The 19,273-nt window shown below is 41.8% G+C and overlaps 1 protein-coding gene across 1 annotated transcript in view; it reads right to left on the bottom strand.

Annotated features, from left to right (window-relative positions):
- Positions 1-153: 153 nt before the first annotated feature.
- Dcdc2 (doublecortin domain containing 2) overlaps positions 154-19,273 on the bottom strand; it is a 149,174-nt gene continuing 130,054 nt past the window's right edge. The window contains exons 9-10 of the mRNA XM_021216019.2: positions 9,532-9,834; positions 154-5,123 (exon numbers count right to left, since the gene is read on the bottom strand). Coding sequence (XP_021071678.1) covers positions 5,019-5,123; positions 9,532-9,834 — 408 coding nt within the window. The 3' untranslated portion in view covers positions 154-5,018. The remainder of the gene's footprint in view (positions 5,124-9,531; positions 9,835-19,273) is intronic.

The raw sequence follows: 19,273 nt of genomic DNA, 5'->3' as shown, positions 1-19,273 counted from the left end.
TGTTCAAATCATGGAGATTTAGTGCTGCACTGTTTTTTAATCGTAGAGGGGAAAACAAAACTATTGAAAAGATAGCAGTGAGAAGTCCCACAAACTGAATCTCGGTGAAACTCTTTGTAAAACGATACATTTTATTTCTGTGGTTGTCTGTATACAAAATACACGCCATGAGCATCACAAAAACCTTGGAACCTGTGGTTCTCTAAAAATATCTCGTACAATAAAGAAATGAGCTGAATGTCTACATGCGTCTGGACCCCTATCTATCCCGTTCATGGAAAATCTACAAAAAGGATTCACACATGAAATATTAACAACACGGTATCACATGGGAATGCTGAACATGGATGTTAACTACATAAAGCACCCATCTACTCACAGGACAGGACAGGTGTACGAGCACTTTAGAACGTGCTTGGATACAGAAATAAAAGCCACCTCCCATAATTTGATCAAAATGCATATTTTTCCTTACATAAAGGCATTCTAAATATAACAAATGCTACAGAAACTCTGAGTTTAATTTAATCTCTATATAGAGCATGAGAAATTAGCCATTACTATGTGCGCGTTAGCAATGTTGACTGCAAAGAGAACAGAAAAGCAACAGAGCTTCCTGCAATCCTCTAACGCTGACCAGAACCCCTTCCCCCTCCTTTTTGACAGTAACTGAAACAGTCAGTTAAACCATGCGCTTCAAGGGGGTAAGGCTGCGTGGAACTCATTTGGTCACATTTTCAGAGCGAAGCTAGGCAGCCATTGGCTCCCGGACAGAGCTCCACTGGTCCCCTCAGGGTTTATAAGTGTTTTTTAATTAATATTTTTAATTCTTTCCTAATTGCACATCTCTTTCAGGTGTTGACTCTTCTAAAACAATGCTGAATTTCTTGCTCAACATTCGGGGACATTGTTTCATTCCCCTCCTGACTTCCAAACTTGATGGGACAAAATATACAACGCAAAAGCCAGACCTGTCTATATACCAGGGTATGTGTCAAGCAAACGCCTTATGTTTATGTTGCCTGTCATCAGTTCAGGCAACAAGGTGAGCATCTCTCATTTTTAAAAATGTAACTAAATCTAATTTTAGCATCTCTTTTAAATGGGTCTCTTATAGCTCACACTGGCCTGGACCTTACTGGGCAGCTGAAAATGACCTTGAACTTCTGACCCCTCTGCCTCTACCTCTAGAGCACTGGGGTAATAGTCATGTGCCACCATGCTTACTTTAAGTGATGCTGGTAACTGTCTTATTGGGGAGATATATTGTATCTCTTGGTCCCAGTAATGCAATATTAACGCTGATATAACAGTAGTCTCTTACTATTTGCTCTCACACTGTTAGCTCTGCTTCTCCCCATTCGAGAGCCTTACTCTGTGCAGAGCAGTGAGGAGGTCCTTCTTAATGCCTGAGAGTGTACGAGCGTACCCTTGGAAGTACTGATAGATATGTGCACTGGGTGTTATGCTTCCTTCTGATTGGCGCCAGTTCAGATGGGGAGTTTTCTCCTCACAGATTAATTTACCCTTTAACTTTGCTTTTGCTGCTTTAACAGTAGCAGTAAAAATGTAGAGTTGATTCTTTACAAGACACGTTAGAATCACAGATATGCCTTCTGGTTACATGGTGAATATACCTTCCTATTTCTCTGTGGTGGCAAGTTTAGCTATAGCTTGGGGTGGGTACGTAGGTAGATTTCTTGGTTGGTCAGTTGATTTTGGGGGGGGGGACAGGGGTCTCATGTTACCTCAAGCACACTATATAGCCAAGGATGACCTTTAATTCTTGATTTACCTCCTGCTCCCAAGTTGTGGGATTACAGCATCTGTGCCCGACAGCAGCCACAGCTTTAAGCACATTATCTTCTCTAAACCAGTGAAATTCATCCTTTGTGTATAAGGCAGGTCGCCTGAAGAAAACAAAGCATTTATTCTTATTTATTTAACTCTGTGTGTATGTGAGTGTGTGTGTGTGTGTGTGTGTGTGTGTGTGTGTGTGTGTGTGTGCTGGGGACGACTTTGGTAAATTCATCCTTTGTGTATAAGGCAGTTCGCCTGAAGAAAACAAAGCATTTATACTTATTTATTTAACTCTGTGTGTATGTGAGTGTGTGTGTGTGTGTGTGTGTGTGTGTGTGTGTGTGTGTGTGTGTGTGTGCTGGGGACGACTTTGGTATGCACATGTCACAGCATAGGACTCAGGCTTGTTAGCAGGCACTTTAACTGCTGAACCATCTTGCCATCCCCCTAAAGAAAACTGAGGTTTCTAGTGTTTCAGCCCTGCCCTAGGACTACCCTAGGAAAGATACCAGCATCACTTCTGATGTGGTAATGTCATTAGACACCACACAAGAATTCACCCTTTAGACTTTAACTGGATGCATGACCTTATCATGCTCTTCCTATGAGTCTGGCATTCCGACCTTAAAAAATAGAATGCAAGAAAAATGTCTTAAATAACAAGTATTCCCAGGGCCCCAGGAAAACACAGAGAGTAGGGGGCTGCCCTGTAGTCATGGTAACAGGAAGTTGATGGGCATGCAACAGTGGCTTCAACACAGGCCAAAGCATCCAACACATCCCTCTCATCTGAAGGTGACTTTAGTCAAAGTCACTTCTAGACAAGTGCAAAACTACCAATGTTCCAATTCCATCAGCAGATGATCCTAAGTGTCCTTAAAATTGAAATGTGGCTAAGGCATTAGTGACATAAAATTAAAACTAAGAAGTTGAAAAGAACTGACACTTCAAAGCAAGGAGTTGCAGGTATATATCCAGGAGCCTTCATTATGAATGACACATGACCCTTCACCAAGCCCTCATTCATATGCTCTATGTGTAATTCCCAAATTTGTCAGTAAGTCTCACTTAACATGTGTCCCTAGTCTGTCATTGGTACCCAATTTCCACAGAGGAGACCAACACTTTTGAGAGGTGAACTGAACTTCAACTTCTATAAAGGTCACCTTCACAGTTAGGCCTACAGTTTTAGTCCCCAGTAAAGGATTCCATGTTTGGCTAGACAGTATATGGAGATAGTTGTGATTTGAGTCACATGTTTGGGTCCCATGCAAGTACAGAAGAAGTAGAACTTTCTATGTTGCTATGCCTGTAACCTTCTTGAAATGTTAAGATCTCAGAGTTTGGTTTTCATGTGAAGTATCAGTGTTGTTCCTCATTAAGACAGCTGGCAAGAGAGCCCACAAAACCCAAGTGCCACAGTGAAGTGAAGGAGCAGGGTGGGGGGGGGGTGCATGCAAAGAGTGATGCTTCCTTAAGAAGACACACCCTTCATGGTGAGAAAGAGAAGCAGTTTGAGGCTAAGTTAAAACTTCTTATATTCAGCTTTTGTAAGATACTTGAATCTTCAACCCCAGATGCTGGAAAGTCACACCAGAAGGAGAACATCTCTGTTTTCCTAACAGTGCAAGATAGCTTCAGGCAGTCCGTGTGTGGTAAAAGTAAGTGTGCACAGAAAGCACAGCCCAGACTGTGCCCCAGTTAAAGCGCATCCTCCTGGATTCCCAGGCCCCGTGTCATGATCTCCCTCCAAAACTGTGATGTCATAAGCTCTCTTCATAGTTTCTATTTATGGAAGAATCAAAATAGCTTTGGGGGAAAATACATCTATTTTCTACATTACTTTAGTATATATAACTCCCAACTATTTTGTTCCCAGATGGTTGGTTGTGAAATCTAGACGGGAAAATAGACTTACAATAGTAATGAATCTTACAAAGGCACTACAATCTAAAATCTTCCAGTTTGCATTTTCTGAGTAAAAATATATTCCTTAAAGTGAGAAAAACATGTTATTTCTGTATTTATGTGGAGAGATATCACCTCTACTATGATCATCAAACTAACATAATTATCTTTTCCTTCATCTGAACCTCAGTTGATCTATCCACAAACTGAAATCAGGAGCTATGGAAATATTTATATATATAAGAGAGAGAGAGAGAGAATCTGCTTGAAAGGCTAAAATAGTCTAAAAGTCTGCTTGAAAGTCTAAAAGCTTAGGAGATACATGTCCGGATGGATGGACAAACAGACAAATGGATGAGTAGATGGGCAGATGGACATAATCTCTAAGCAACCATGACAGTCATTTCAGCAAAGAGCAAGTAGCTAAGGAATTGGATTGCCATAAACTGTTCTGCTTTTGCTTCCTTTTCTGTTCCTTTGTGTTTAATAAAAAGTTCATTTTTTAAATCCTGAAAAGAATTTAATATTAACCAATATTGGGTTTCCCAACAGCACATAAGAGAAGGGAAGGCTTTGTTCCTGGTACAGACACAGTGAAAACAGACCAGTGGGAAAAAACCACAGGATGCCTAGATCATACTTTCTGGTCCTGCCTGAGAGTATGCCAGTCGCATCCAACACACCTGACATGAATCACCAAGGCCCTCTAGAAGCATTTCCTCTGACCAGGTGACACCTTGGGCCGTGTTTTGACTTTGCCCATGGTGGACCTTGGCTGGAGGAAGAAAGGAATGTCACCAGCTTCAGAGTGTTCAGATCTATTGTCATCTCCAAATTATCTCTGAAACTAAATTGCAATTTGTTCAATCAACAGTTTATTGCTTCAAGAACATAATACATGTTTCTCCTATTACCAATTCTTTAAACGTCTATACATTCCTAGATAAGTGCTTTAGAACAAGCTGCCAGTATTCTTGCTTCCAAGTCTATAATAAAGTATCTAATGGGAGCTAGCCCATGTCTTTCCCCTTTACAAACACAGGTAGCCAGCTGCTGTCTTAAGGTGCAAATTCCCTCTGTCTCTCTTTTGTTCTTCTAAAAGAATTTTTAAAACACCTATCATAAGCATAAGTTATTGAGTTACAAATGTCCTAACCCTTCCTTTCATGTAGCTACTATTTTTAAAATGCAATAGGTAGGCCTCCACCACATTGCCACATTCTACATGAAGAGATGCTGTGCTCATTATTCAAGTATTACGTATAGCTCTGCATCCTCTCACACCGTTCATATTCCCTGCTGTAAACCATCTATGCCACAGCAGAGGAGGCCTTGTTTGCTTCATTCTCTTCATTTTCTTGAGGGCTTGTGACTGTCACTTCTGGTCTTGGTGGTCTTTGAGCATCCAAACCAGCCTGGAAGAAAAATAGACCAAACCAAAGATAATTAAATAATGTTTATATAAATGTCCCATTTAACCATATAAGTAAGTATTCAACTACAACCCATCCCTTGACTTCCCTTGTTTTTAGTCAGTCATTTCCCCCAAATTGCTACTTTCAGCTCTTTAGTTGCCTGATACCTCACGTGACCATACTCCAGTATATGCTTTAAAAGCACAGACAGGCAGGATGTGGAGGCATATATCTGTAATCCCAGTACTTTGGAGGTAGAGGCAAGAGGATCAGGAGGAGTTCAAAGCCAGCCTCAACTGCATAGCAGGATTGAGGCAATCCTGCTTTAAGGAACTAAAACAAACAACTAGATGAAATGAAAGCACAGACTCATCTCTTATGCTGCAGGGTTCTTTTTCTCAGTCTCCCTCTGCATCTCTTTCCATTTTTCTCTTCAAATGTGTGTTTGTACTTATCAGTTAAGTGTTTCCAGAGGCAAGGGAGGCAAGAGCATGTCCGTTTCACCTCCATGTCTCACTAGCCCAGTGTGCTACCAATGACCCTCTGCCTTTGGTCTTCCACCAGAATGCAGTTTCAAGTGCCAAAGAGTATCAGTGTCTGACAGGGAAGGGCAGAACATAAAACCAAAGCAAAGAGGCAGCTGTTCTCCAGGAACAACCATTGTCCCTTGCACATCCCCAGTTACCAGTGACATTTATCACATTTATAACTCATCTACCCATTAGGCTGCTGCTGAGGTGTGAGATGAGAGCTGGCTAGTTTGAAAACTAGAGTCCATGAAATTCTGGAGGCTTCATAGCCTCATGAGGGGCCCTCAGTCTTACGGACAAGGGCAGCTCCTCGTCACTAAACCCCGTTTTCATGACTTATGCTAAGAAAAGAAATATAGAGTGTATATGTATGTATGTATGTATGTATGTATGTATATATATATATATATATATGTATGTGTATATATGTGTGCATGCAAATCTATATGCATTAATGTATGTATGCATGTGTACATACAAGTATATATATGCATGTATATATAGATAAGCAAGTATGTATATATGTACAACTATATATGTGTATATGTAAGCTTATGAACGCATGTATATAGATATATGTATATAGATATGTGTGTATATATGCATATATATACAAAGGTATTTCACATATCTGTAAAAGTATATATGCTAGTGAATATGTGTAGATGTGTAGATGAATATATGCCTACATATGCTTATATATATGCATGTATATATGCATGTATATGTGTTTAGGTATGTACCTATATATGTGTGTGTTTGTATATTACCAGGTCTGCATTTTATTTCACATTGCTTCCCTGCGAGGTATCTCAAATGATGTCTTGAATATGATATAGCCTCCTAATGTTAACAGACGGCAGTTGCTATTGTATATCTGTCTTCTATTTCCTGCTGCTTCCTATCCTACACCGTCAGTTTGCTATCATGGATTTGGTGTCTGGGTTTGGATATTTTTATTTGCCGCACTGCACAAGAACTGTCACATGTGACAAAATTTTACATGTAAACTGAATTTTTAGTCATTTGTGAGTAAAAAGTCCTTTTATAAAGTCCATTGTTAACCTCTAACTTGCAGTACATATAAGTTTAGATAATCCTACACTTGGTATACTTAAGTGTGTGTGTGTGTGTGTGTGTGTGTGTGTGTGTGTGTGTGTGTGTGTGTGTGTGTGAGGGCAAAGATAACATATATAATCATTGCAAGAAAGGAAAGAATCAAGAAGAGCCCATCATCTTCTGAGTAACTGTTCCATCTTGGACATTTGATTGGTCCTTAAAGTCTCCAATGAGCCATTTATCTAAACACCAAAAAATTGACTTCACTATATCACATACCACAGACTTCCACGCTTCAGACCCTTACCAAGTTATATAACCATGAACTTAAGTGATGCTTAAATTTCTATCAAGATTCCTCAGGTGTTGCTCTCCTCCAGCCAGCCCAGGGCAGAGAGGGCTGACAGGTAGCTCTCAGAGCATGGGAGCAAGTACAGTCAGATGCTGAGAAGAGGGCAAGTCCTGAACTTGTGTCGACGATGCCCTATAGCCCTGGCTATACTGGAATTCCTGATGTAGTCAGGGAGAGCCTTGAATACCTGGAGATCTTCCTACTGTACCTGCTGCATGCTGAAGTTAAAGGTGCACTGCCACACCTGGAAGAAAAGTTATGCCTAGCAAGCCAGAAGCCCTGGATATAGATCTCAGCACTGTGAAATCATGATCTAAGAAAAGGGTGGAAAGAAGGATCCCATGGAGGAAGTGAAGTTGGTGTCTGGGGTATTGAATAAGAACAGACTGTGTCCTGCTGGCTCCTCTATATTCTGAGAGAACATTTGGTATGGAAACTGAAGGAGTTTATAGGGGAAAGTGCACGAGAATGTCGAGGTGAAGCTGGGTTCCAGAAATTCTCCTGCTGCANACTTTTGAGCAGCCACTACATACTCCTAGCAAACATCTGGCTAAACTATTATCTCCACAGAATTTCAGATCTACACAATGTAATCTCAAAAGACAAAAGAAAATAAAAAGCTAAACGATTATTGGGTGCTGGGGAGTTTCCAGGGATTAAGAATTCTGACTATTCTTCCAAAGGATCCCCATCCACCACATTCACATGGTTGCTCACAACCACAGAAGTTTGCAACTCCAGCCCCAGGGACCAGGGATGAAAACACTCAACCTCCTAAAGCAAAATAAAAAAAAATTTAAAGGTAAATCAGTATCACCAAAAAAAAAAAAAAATTCTATCAAAAGCTCACATTTTTTAGATTTATTTATTATTTTACATAAGTACACTGTAGCTGACTTCAGACGCACCAGAAGAGGGCATCAGATCTCATTACAGGTGGTTATGAGCCACCATGTGGTTACTGGGATTTGAACTCAGGACCTTCAGAAGAACAGTCAGTGCTCTTACCCGCTGAGCCATCACACCAGCCTCAAAAGCTCACTTTTCTAATTTAGATTTTAAGTTAATTTATTTTAATTGACAAAAGTATGCATGTTTATAATATAACATGTAATGTCCTAATATATATATATACATTGTGGAGTGGCGAGCTTGAATCATTATCATCAACATTACCTTTTCAATCAGTAGAAACAGAAATACTCCCTTCAGATCTTCATGTATAAACACGAACTCTTAGGAAGCGTCACTAGGCTGGACAACACAGCTCCTGAACTTATTCCTCAGGATTGAAATTTTCTGTTCTTTGGCCACCATCTCCCCAGACCCCACCCTCAGTCCCCATTAACCATCATTCTACCCTCTGCTTCTATAAAGTCAGAATACATTTTTATACACAGGAGCTCAGCTCATACAGTATTTGTGTCAGGTTTGTTCCACTTAACATAATGCCCTCTGACCTTCTATGTTGTTGCAAATTATGGGAAGAATTTTACAAACCATGTATTTTGTGAAGTCTAACTAGGTCACACACTGAATTAAGCTGAACCCCTGGAAGATTGCATACTAGGATCTTCCTACGGAGCTGCACTGTAGAAATGCACTTTGCTTTCATGCTGTAAGCTTTCATTAAAGGCTACAACAGGGAGGAGCTTTGTGAAACCTGCTATTGTTGCCATATACACAACCAGGAGGACTATACTGAGCTCCATGTGAGAAATTGTGTTCTGTATGTGTTACATAGCCTCTGTGAAAATATCACCTGGAGTAAAGATGGCATGCAAGGTATGCCTAGTGTTTTCCTGCAGATGATAAAGATGCTTGCAGGAGTATAGGAAGCAGATAGCTTTGGCCTGACTGGTAAAGCTTGGCCAGCAGAGCACTTTACACCACTCTGCTGTTAAACTTCCTCTCTCTGGAGCTTTGCACTAAAACAAACCAGTAGTGGTACTGGACACTTGATTAATCTACTTAATGCTGGCTAAACAACTAGACTTTAATTTCTGTAAGTAGCAAAGAAACCCCTGGGAATGTCTAAGATGTTCTCTCAATTAGTTCAAGGTTTCACTAAGCTCAACCCCATTTTCTAGTTTGTTCTCTTGTCTTAACCTGCTGGGTGGGTGGGATGGGAGAGTGAATGAATAGATTGGTGGATGATTAGGATGGGTGGATGGGTAGGTGGGTGAGTGGGTACATGAATGGGTGGGTACATGGATGGATAGATAGAGGACAGAATGAGAAACAGATATGCATGATAGTGCTTATTAATCAACGGAAACAAGTAAAAATTAGGATTAATTAAATGGTGCTCAGCATTTCTTCCTCTATGATAAGGAGTTTTGCTGCAGATTCTAAGTGTTTGACTAATTTCCTAAATATGATTAGCTACTATTCTAAGCACATTCATGTGTGTGTGAGTATGAGCACACTCATTTATGCCCAAACAAGCTAAAAACAATACAAGTACCTCATCTTGCCCACTGTTGTCTCCTTCAGCCTTTCCTTTCTCGTCCACTGTTGGTTGAAGCTCCTCGGCAGCCTGGTCCAGTTCCTCCCCATTCTCTTCGTCCGTGCCACCATTTACCCGAGAGGGGCTTGCCTTCTTCTCCCCGTGGTCTGGGATTTCCTCCTCCTGCTCATGGGCATCAGCCGCTTTACTACCCCCTCTGTCTTCAGTCTCACCATTCATTGCTGAAAAGTCTTCCTTCTGCTTGGCATCTTTGCTTGTTTTCTCTCCATCTTCTTCCTCATCAACTATTTCTGCTGGCCTCTTAAAAAGCAAAAGAAACAATGGGTAAAAGGAGTGTAACGGGGCTCTTCCATCACACACCATAGAACTGTAACTGGTACATTACAGTCCAGTAAAACCGCACAACTACGGAATAGTTTACAGGGTGCCCCGTGTTTATGTTCGCTGATCATCTGCCATAGACAGCCTTTAAAATCCACACACCTTTAATCCCAGCACTCGGGAGGCAGAGTCAGGCAGATTTCTGAGTTCGAGGCCAGCCTGGTCTACAAAGTGAGTTCCAAGACAGCCAGGGCTACACAGAGAAACCCTGTCTCGAAAAAAACAAAACAAAACAAAACAAAACAAACAAAAAAAAATCTTCACTAGAGGATCCCATGAGTCTGGGCTTCTTCCATGTTGCAGGTAAGACAATGAAGGCATAGAAGAGATCCTGCCATAGTCCTGATGGAGCTATAATCTGAACTATGTATGCTATGGTTTCAGTCATAATCCATATGGCAGACAGGAAACCAAACAGCAGGGTCCTGGAACAGTGGCTGCCTTTATAATGTCTGACCCAGAGGAGCAAGCCAGGTTGTGACATGGTACTGTGGGGACTGTCCACCCAGCCTACAGGGGAGGGAAGTGCACCAGGATGTAAACTGGGCTTTTCTAGTGGTTTTTGTTGTTGTTGTTGTTTTAGGTTTCCACAATGCCTCAGAGTTGAGAACTTATCTGTAGATGAAAAATTTTAAATTCTATAAACTCATATAAAACTTGTATACTGTTAATGATGCCCAATTCCTGCAAAAAGCCTATTTTTCTACTTCTAGTTTGCCTATATGATATTAAGCATGCAGTTAAAAATGAAGAGAAAAATGTAGTGTTCCTTAGGGACGGGAAAATCACAGCATGTGTTTTCATACCAAGGTTCGAGTCCAGCCCCAGCACTCAGTCTGGCTACCTGGGCGTTCTGACTAGGAGGATGTCCACAGGAGGCAAATACCAGACAGAAGCCAGAGCTGGGAAAGGTGTGGATCCAGAGACTGAGGATGAGCACAACTCAGTCTCCACATGGCAGCTTCCATCTCCTCCCCACACCCTCATCTCCTCTCTCTCTCCACAGAGAGCAAACAGAAGGAGTCACCGAGACACACACCCTGAAGCCATAAAGATGCACTGGGAAAGGAGAAGGCAACACTGTCATCAAAACAAAGAGGCAAAGGTGGTGGCCTGTGCCTATTATCCCAGCACTCAGGAAGTAGAGGCAGGGGGATCACTAAAAGATTCAGGGCAGCCTGACTTATATAACAAGTTCCAGGCCATTGAAGGCTACATAGCAAGACCTAGCTCAGAAAACATAAAGAAAATTAACAGTAATAGTAATAGTAATAGTAATAATAATAATAATAATAATAATAATAATAATAATAATAATAACAAAAGAAATATATGAAAATTATTGCTTCTATATATTAACAATGAATAAACTGAAGAGGAAATTACTAAAACAATTCCATGTACAAAAACATTAAAAGGAAAAAAATACCTATAAATTAAATCCAAGAGCTAGAAACTTGTATGTAATGGAAAACACCATGAAATTTAAAAATTTATATTAAAGAATGCAAGTGTGTTCCACACTCATGGTTTATAGCACTTGAGCTCAAAAGGGCAATGCCCCCCAATACAATCTACTGAGTCAGAGTGAGACCCCCTCACTGGTACGAAAGCCAGCACAGAGCACGTCCATGGAACCCCTCTGAAGTCCCGTGTGGCACATCTCTTGTCCTGATGATATGAGTGAGAAAATACTGACACTCTCAGTGCTTACAGGATAGCAAGATGGGTGAGTGTTGAGCCCAGAAAATCTGGCTCAAAGACCTGATATCCCACCTTAAACAGATATCATGAAATAGGGCTGAATCCCTCACTTCCATGCTGCCAAGGGGACACTCATGTGTCCTTCTAGTGGCCAGGGTAAGTGACGCCTGCACCATGCCTCAGTGAGTGAACTGTTTAAGGAGTTAGCAATCTGAAGCCTTTCTCAGAAGCTTCCAATGAGACCTAGGGGTGGGCAGAGTTGTGTAAGAAGTGCTGAGTAGAAACCCAGAAACACTACAGTGCTAACAGCTGAGAAGAGCTGGGTTCCTTCAAAATTTCTCAGACAATAGGATAATTACACACCAGTAGCTTAAAAACTAATTCATGTGCTGTTTGTGAGTTTGCTTTGGATGGGACATATTCCCATATTTTAAGCCTAGGCTGGCCTGTGCTGACAACACCTCACTGTATCAACAACCCCGCCATCCAGGGTCAACAGAAGCCTTGAGCCACCTCTGCACCGTGGGTAACTTCCCGGCCTTGGGGCCTCAATACAATCCTCCTTACATGGGGAGGGGAGTGTCTAGATAACGTAGTCATAAAAAATAGAGGGAACACTCACAATTCAGTTGTTTTCACATGTAAATGCAGCTCTTGCTTCTCCAAATGGTCAATAAAGTCTCTTGAGATGATAACATGTAAGTGGGGCAGGGGGAACCTGTTTCCCTGACATCTGGATTTGTAATTAGTAATTAATTATAAAATAAGAACATGATTCCTTTTTTAGATTTTTTTCCCCTCTTCTTAGTTTTAACCTCTCTCTTTGGCTAATTCCAGAGGTTTAATTTTTCCTCTTTGCACGGGCTGGTGGGCTCCCCAATGACTTAGTGTCTAGTTCTAACTTCGCACTCTGGTCCGCTACCATCATCACCAGCACTGGGGTCATCAGAATTAGGCTCTTGTCTCATTGTTTCCATTAGATTTCCCCAGCATGGCTACTTAGTGATCATCAAATAAAGCCATCGCTGCATAGTACAGCTTAAAAAGATGCAAGATTATGATACTGAAATAGCAATTTGATCAATTTAAATGAGATGGTAACCTTAGTTAAAGGCTTATAATCCTTTAAAATACCCTGAGTCTGGAACAAAACTTACTATTACCATGACACTGCTTTCCAGGGGATGGGGGAAGACAAGACAAAACACCAAACAAAATCCACTGCTCTGACAGATCTGTAATGAATAAGTGAAAAAGCAATGTGCTTTTTTTTTTGTATAAATGCCTTTAAAGCATATATTAAATTAAAAAGATATTTCTAGTGTATACATCAATCAATCCATTCCAGAAGACCCATCTTTACAAACACACACACACACATGTGTACAGACACACACACACACACATGTGCACACACACACATAATTAAAATCTAATCTGTGGTAAGGTCCTGCAAAGAGAGGTACCCTCCTCCATATGACAGCAGTTATCCAAGGCCTCCTTGTGTAGCGGTTTCACCCCAATTGAAGCTTTCACTTCTGTCAAGGGGAGAGAGGTCGGTAAGACTCAAGAAGGTAGCCATACTCCAGACTCAGGAAGCTCAGAAAGTTTTCAGTCCCCGCTGAAGGTGAGGATGGCTCAGACAAAGAGCAGCTGTGCATAGGCAAAATCTCAGTTGGTAAAGTGCTTGCCTAGCACGTTCAAAACCCTGGCTCCAAACCCCAGCACTGAATAAAAGCAGATGTAGTGAAGGGTGCTGTGACACAAGTTTCTAATCCCAACATTCAGGAGGTAGAGGCAGTTCAAGGTCATCCTCAACTATATAGTAAATTTGAGGCCAACCTGGAATACGGGAAATTGTCTCAAAAAAGGAGGGGGGGGGGGCGAATACAAACCTTACACTATTGTATGAACAAAATCATTTCCTCATTTCCTCTTCCTAGAGCTGTATACTTTTTCATTCACATAAAGACAAAAAGTGCCTTTTAGATTAAGCTACTTGGGACTACAAGATGGCTCAGTGTGTAAAGGTGATTGCTGCCAAGCCTGAGGACATAGGTTCCATCCATGGAATCCATATGGTGGATGACGTAACTGACTCCTACAAGTGGTTTTCTGGTCTCCACACCTGTACTGCAGCACACACTTGTCCGTGCACATACACACAAATAATTTTAAAATGTAACTAAAAAGAGATTAAGTTGCTTAGTGAGTGGCTAAAATGAAAAGTGGCATGTGACTTAAGGCCCACTGGGATGGTTAGGTACAATGTTCAAAAGCTAATCAGCCTCCCTCTCGGCAGCACCTGCTAGTCTTTCAAGATCTCTGGCGCACACTTTTGGCAACAATGTTGCAATCTCAAGGCATTCTTGTTTCCAACCTGCTGTCTGCTTCCTAAAGCAGTGGAGACCTAAGCCAGGAGAGATAGCAAAGGTCGCTTCCCGATATCAACAGCAGCAGCTCTTAGGTGACACATCGTTCCACACTGGTGTGGCCATTGATACACAACCCCAGGCAGCATGCTTTTGTTCTCAAAGCATTTTACATTTCACTTCCCAACACGCTAACATGATTATCCCCAAGGTAGAGAATGAGACAGAGGGAAAGTGTCCCAGCTTTCTGGGATGAGAGATGACAGCACCTTTCAACATCTAAAAAGGTAAAGAAACACAAGTTCCCTCTGAACACAGAGCTAGAGCTCCTGCCTCTACTTTCGCCCAGCTTCTCACTGGTGATGCCTGTTACAAATGCAGGCATTAAAAGCTGACTCCACCCCCTCACTCTATTACCACCAGGATCTTTGGGTAGCATGAAATCAGAGATACACTCAGTTTTCTCATAATTTCAGACTAAACTGTGTCTCCGGCCTCCCTCTGCAACTCATAAACTGATGTTAGCCCCTGAACCTGGGGATGGTCTCTAAAGAAGTGACTAAGTCAAAGTGAAGCCATTTGTGGTCGTGGACCCATGTGATGGGTATCCTTAAAGAAAGAGGGTAATTGCAGAGACAGAGGGAAGTTTGAGTGTGGACCACAGGGGGGACAGTCATCTGCAAGCCCAAGAGAGGCCTCAGGACATCCAGATCATCATCTTGATTGGAGATTTGCAGCCCCCATAGAACAAAAAGAGAAAAGATTCCTGCTGCTTAAGCCACTCCCATTGTGGTTCTATGTGTTAGCAACCCTCAAACACTCATCCACTACTCCCTTCCCTACACACACATATACAGAGAGAGAGAGAGAGAGAGAGAGAGAGAGAGAGAGAGAGAGATCCTTAATGGAAAAGGATAAATGGAGCCTTTCTGAGATTGAAATTTAATATGAGAATCCTCTGAGAAACACACACACACACACACACACACACCCTTAGTCCACTCCCCTGTACAAACTGTTCCTTATGTCTGTGCATGCATAGTGCAGCTTTCCCACAATTAGCACAGCCGCTCCATGAAGCTGCCCGGCTCCTCCAGGTGGAATCGCTTACTGCTAGGCCCCTTCTCTGTGTATTTATTGGTTCCTTTAGGACTCTCTAATCCTCTAATTGTAGGTCATACAGAATTAGCGAACACAAATTGCTAACCAGAGAAGGAGCCTCTTCCCGCCTCCCAAATACTGGCATGATTGTGGAATTCTGGGAGAAATGTCAATCTCCTCTGTGGAGACCCGTGGAAATCATTCAACAGAGGCCTTCTCTTATCCATCTCTAAACCCACTGTGGCAGACTAGTGATGATGTTCATTTTAATGAGGTAAAGGGGTAACAATCGCCTTGGGAGCGCACTGATGAAGAGGAGAGAGACACACATTTATCAAGCTCTCTCCTGGTGCCTTGGTGTCATGTTCTATGCATCTCATATGCATAACGGCATTCACATTAACCTTCAACAATGATTCAAGAATAATACTGTTATTATCCTAATTTGCAGATATGGAAGAAGACAGAATTCAGTAAATTTTCCCTACTGCTTCCTGAGATGAAGAGTTTGGAGAGCAAAATAGAATTCCACTCTGAAGCAGTTACTTGCACAACTTGAGCATCAGGTTCCGAGTCAGAAGCCTCAGCACTCAGTACCTGGTAACACTCCACTGCTGACGTCATCCCTAGTGGGCCCATTGGACACTCCACCACAGAGTTCTAGACCACATGAGCAGCAAACCTGGTCTCAAACGTGTCACATTAAAGCAAGCATTCTATGATACAGCCTCTTTAAAAGAAAGTACATTTTTATCCTAAAACCTGTCAGCCCATTGGTTGGGATCTGGAGAAAAATAAAAGGGATGACTGTGGATGGGATAATTTTGGGTCAGGAACACAGACTTGCAAGCACAGTGACTTGGAAACAGTTTTTCCCATAATCGTGTCCTCTACCCAACACTTACATCAGATTTTAGTTGGTTTGTGACTCAATTTTTGAGAAAACAGGTTTTCATATGGAAATCATTTCTCTCAGGGATATACATATCCCGAAATTTCACGACAAGCTCATGCCTATGAGTAATTGCACGATACTATACATAAGGCACAATTGTGTTTCACTGGAGTTTAAGGATTTATTCCTTCTACTCTATTTGAAATATGCATCACATAACCACGTAACCATAAGTGCAGAAGTCACTGAAATTTCTATGGTCCCAGCCTCTCAGGCTCCTTGGCATTCATTCAGAGCACATGAAGTTCATGGATTAAAGAAGTGTACATACTGTACATGTGTACAATCACAGACACCACAGACTTTTAAGGTTTTTTTTATTATTATTTTCTTTATTTACATTTCAAATGCTATCCCGAAAGTTCCCTCTATCCCCCTGCCCCTGCTCCCCTACCCACCCACTCCCACTACTTGGCCTAGGCCTTCCCTTGGACACCACAGACTTTTAAACACAGCACTTTCCATATGAAAATCAACTTTTGACTTTTAAAAAGCACACACTTTATTAGTAGTATATTATACATTGCTTAATATATAATGTAATATATCTTAGTAGTTGCTCGTGATATTTGTTAGTAGAGAAGCTAAAGCTATTTCCTCTTTTAAATGACACTAGCAATGACATTTTGAGTACATGCTGCCCAAGTCTGCCCACATCACATCTTACTATTTAGTTTCTCACACTCTGAGCAGGCACTTGATGTGTAAGAAAAGTTGGGGAGAGTCTGGGGCGGTTGTCACTAGGGCTACATCCTCATAGCGTTCAGGTTTTTGGCTGATTCCCAGCCCACTGAGAAGAAGGTGCCCTCATTTATTGTATTGGCACCACCATCTGTGAGATCTATCTTCAAGTGCTAAGATTTTATGTAAAATACATAGACTTCTCTAGTCCAGGTGTTCTCTCTACCCGCTCTCCTGAACAGCATTACTCCCACCTTGAAAACACCACTGGAGAGAAACTGGGGGAAACTGAAGAGCTGGATCAATAAACATGGAGAACCAGCTGGGCTCCCTGGGGACTGCCTGCCCCCTGCATAGGTAGCGTGGCCCTGTGTGCAGGTCTGGTGCCCGCTGTGGAATAGAAGGTATTTCTGTTCTTTATGGCAGAGGCACTAGCAGTGAAAGTACAGAAATTATCGTGCTTGTTTTTATTTCTGTTCCCATGGAAACTAAAATCATCTCCTACCAAGTTGAATGAGGTATTTGGAAATAATCAGTTTCAATTTTTCATGATAGCTAAGTACTGCTTTCTTGTTCTTCTCTTTCTGGCTTACTTTCATGGAGGAGGGGGAGTGACATTTTCTGAGGGCACAAAGACCACAGAAATGGTGATTATCTGCAGAGGCATGAGCCCAGGTCCAGAGGCTGTCACTGGCCAGCCGATACTCACGCAGGCCCTGGAGAGCTCTGAGCTCCTGTAACACCCATATGAAGATGTAGTTTACCAGAAGTATCTGGGTAGTGTGAGATTATGAAGTCATCATTGGAGGGGGAACACAGTAAGTTTTCTCATTTTAAAAGGAAATGTTGGTTTTCTTTCATTTTCACAGAAATCCCCACAGGCTATGTTTTAATGTTTAACACCACTTCTCTCAATTAAACATAAATCTACAAACATGGATTCACTAAGAGCCCAATTTCTGGTGAGCCCACAGAAGGTTAGGGGTCTTGCTCATCCTCAGCCTGATGCTCCCTGGGTCTGGGATGCTCGCCGTACCAGCAAGAACTTGATCCTCCACACACCTGTGGCTGAGATACAGGGAGCACCACTAAACTTGTAGTTCTAATTCCTTTCATTCTCAAAGGCTGAGTGGCCCTGTGCTCAGAAAGGAGATGGGACCAATTATGGAAAAATCAGACGTTCCCAATCTCTCCACTGCCCTTCATGAGGGGGTTCTAAGAGAGCTAGAAACCAGAAGCCAGCGCCTCTGGACTCCTCCTGTGCCAACAGTGTCAGCAGCACGTGGCGTTTCTGTGGAAGAATAATTCTCTCTAATGAGGATTTTGTTTCTTCTGTGACAAAATGAAAAATTGCATCCAGGTTCCCTTTGGTTCTAAATGTTTTACACTTCTGCTTAGTAAATGCACTTGATTGGAGAGGAGTCAAGGTTATGTTGCTGTATATGAAAAACCGGATACTTGTAGGACCTGCATCTCTCTGGGAGAAGCTGCAGGTAATTGCTAGTTATCTCCAAGAAACAGGTAGAATCAGTGACAGACCAAGCCAGGAAATCCGAGGGTTCAGATTTCAAAACCCCTGTTTTCTGGATGTACTTATGGGCTGGCTATAGAGCCTTTGAAATGGCATTGCATTCTGCAGATGTAAACAGTAGTCACAGCTGAAACTAATTCCCAAGGGGCTGGACAGGCAATATAAAGACTTAACTTGTGACAAGTGTGGGAGAACAGGGAAAACTATATGGCATCCCAACAGTTACAGTATACTCCAGACTGGCCACTAACCACCTCCTGGGGAATCCGGTCATAGGCCATCAGCTCTCCATCCTAACTCCTAGGGAATCTGATCATAGAGCATCAGCTCTCCATCCCTAGCATAGATTAAATGAAGACAGCTTAGGATGAAAGTAACTTCTGGCTGAACACTCTAAGTTGAACATTATGCTTTGTTTTGCCCTCTGACATCTTCCAAATGTCCCTCTGAAGTATCAGTAAAGGGAATTTTTAAATAAACCCAGCCATAAAAAAAGAAATAATAGTAACAAAAATTGGGATGTAATAAAGTCAATGACTGTATGTCCAAAAAAAGATTAGATGTAAGAAAATTCAAACATGCACAAAGGAAAGGTAAACACTAGGTACATGCCCCCTTGTACCAAAGCCAGCTAGAATAAGTCTCTTGGTAAGAGTCCAATGCCCCTTTCCACACCCAGGTCCTAACAGCTCAGAACTATGCTCACACTAACAAAGCAAATACCTAAAGCGTATTCTCCTAAAAATCAGAAGAGCAATACCAAAGTTACCAAAAAAAAAAAAAAAAAAATAGAGAGATTCTTTTTGTAAATACTGCGAGTCAAGCACACTGCCTTGGCTCTCTCCTGCTGGCAAACTCTGCCTATGAAACGTCCTTAGTGATACACACACACACACACACACAGACACACACACACAGACACACACACACAGAGACACACATACACACACACAGACACACACACACACAGAAACACACACACAGACACACATACACACACACAGACACACACAC

This window comes from Mus pahari, chromosome 16 (assembly GCF_900095145.1).
Source record: "Mus pahari chromosome 16, PAHARI_EIJ_v1.1, whole genome shotgun sequence".
Lineage (NCBI taxonomy): Eukaryota > Metazoa > Chordata > Mammalia > Rodentia > Muridae > Mus > Mus pahari.
This window is presented reverse-complemented; position numbering and strand designations above follow the sequence as displayed.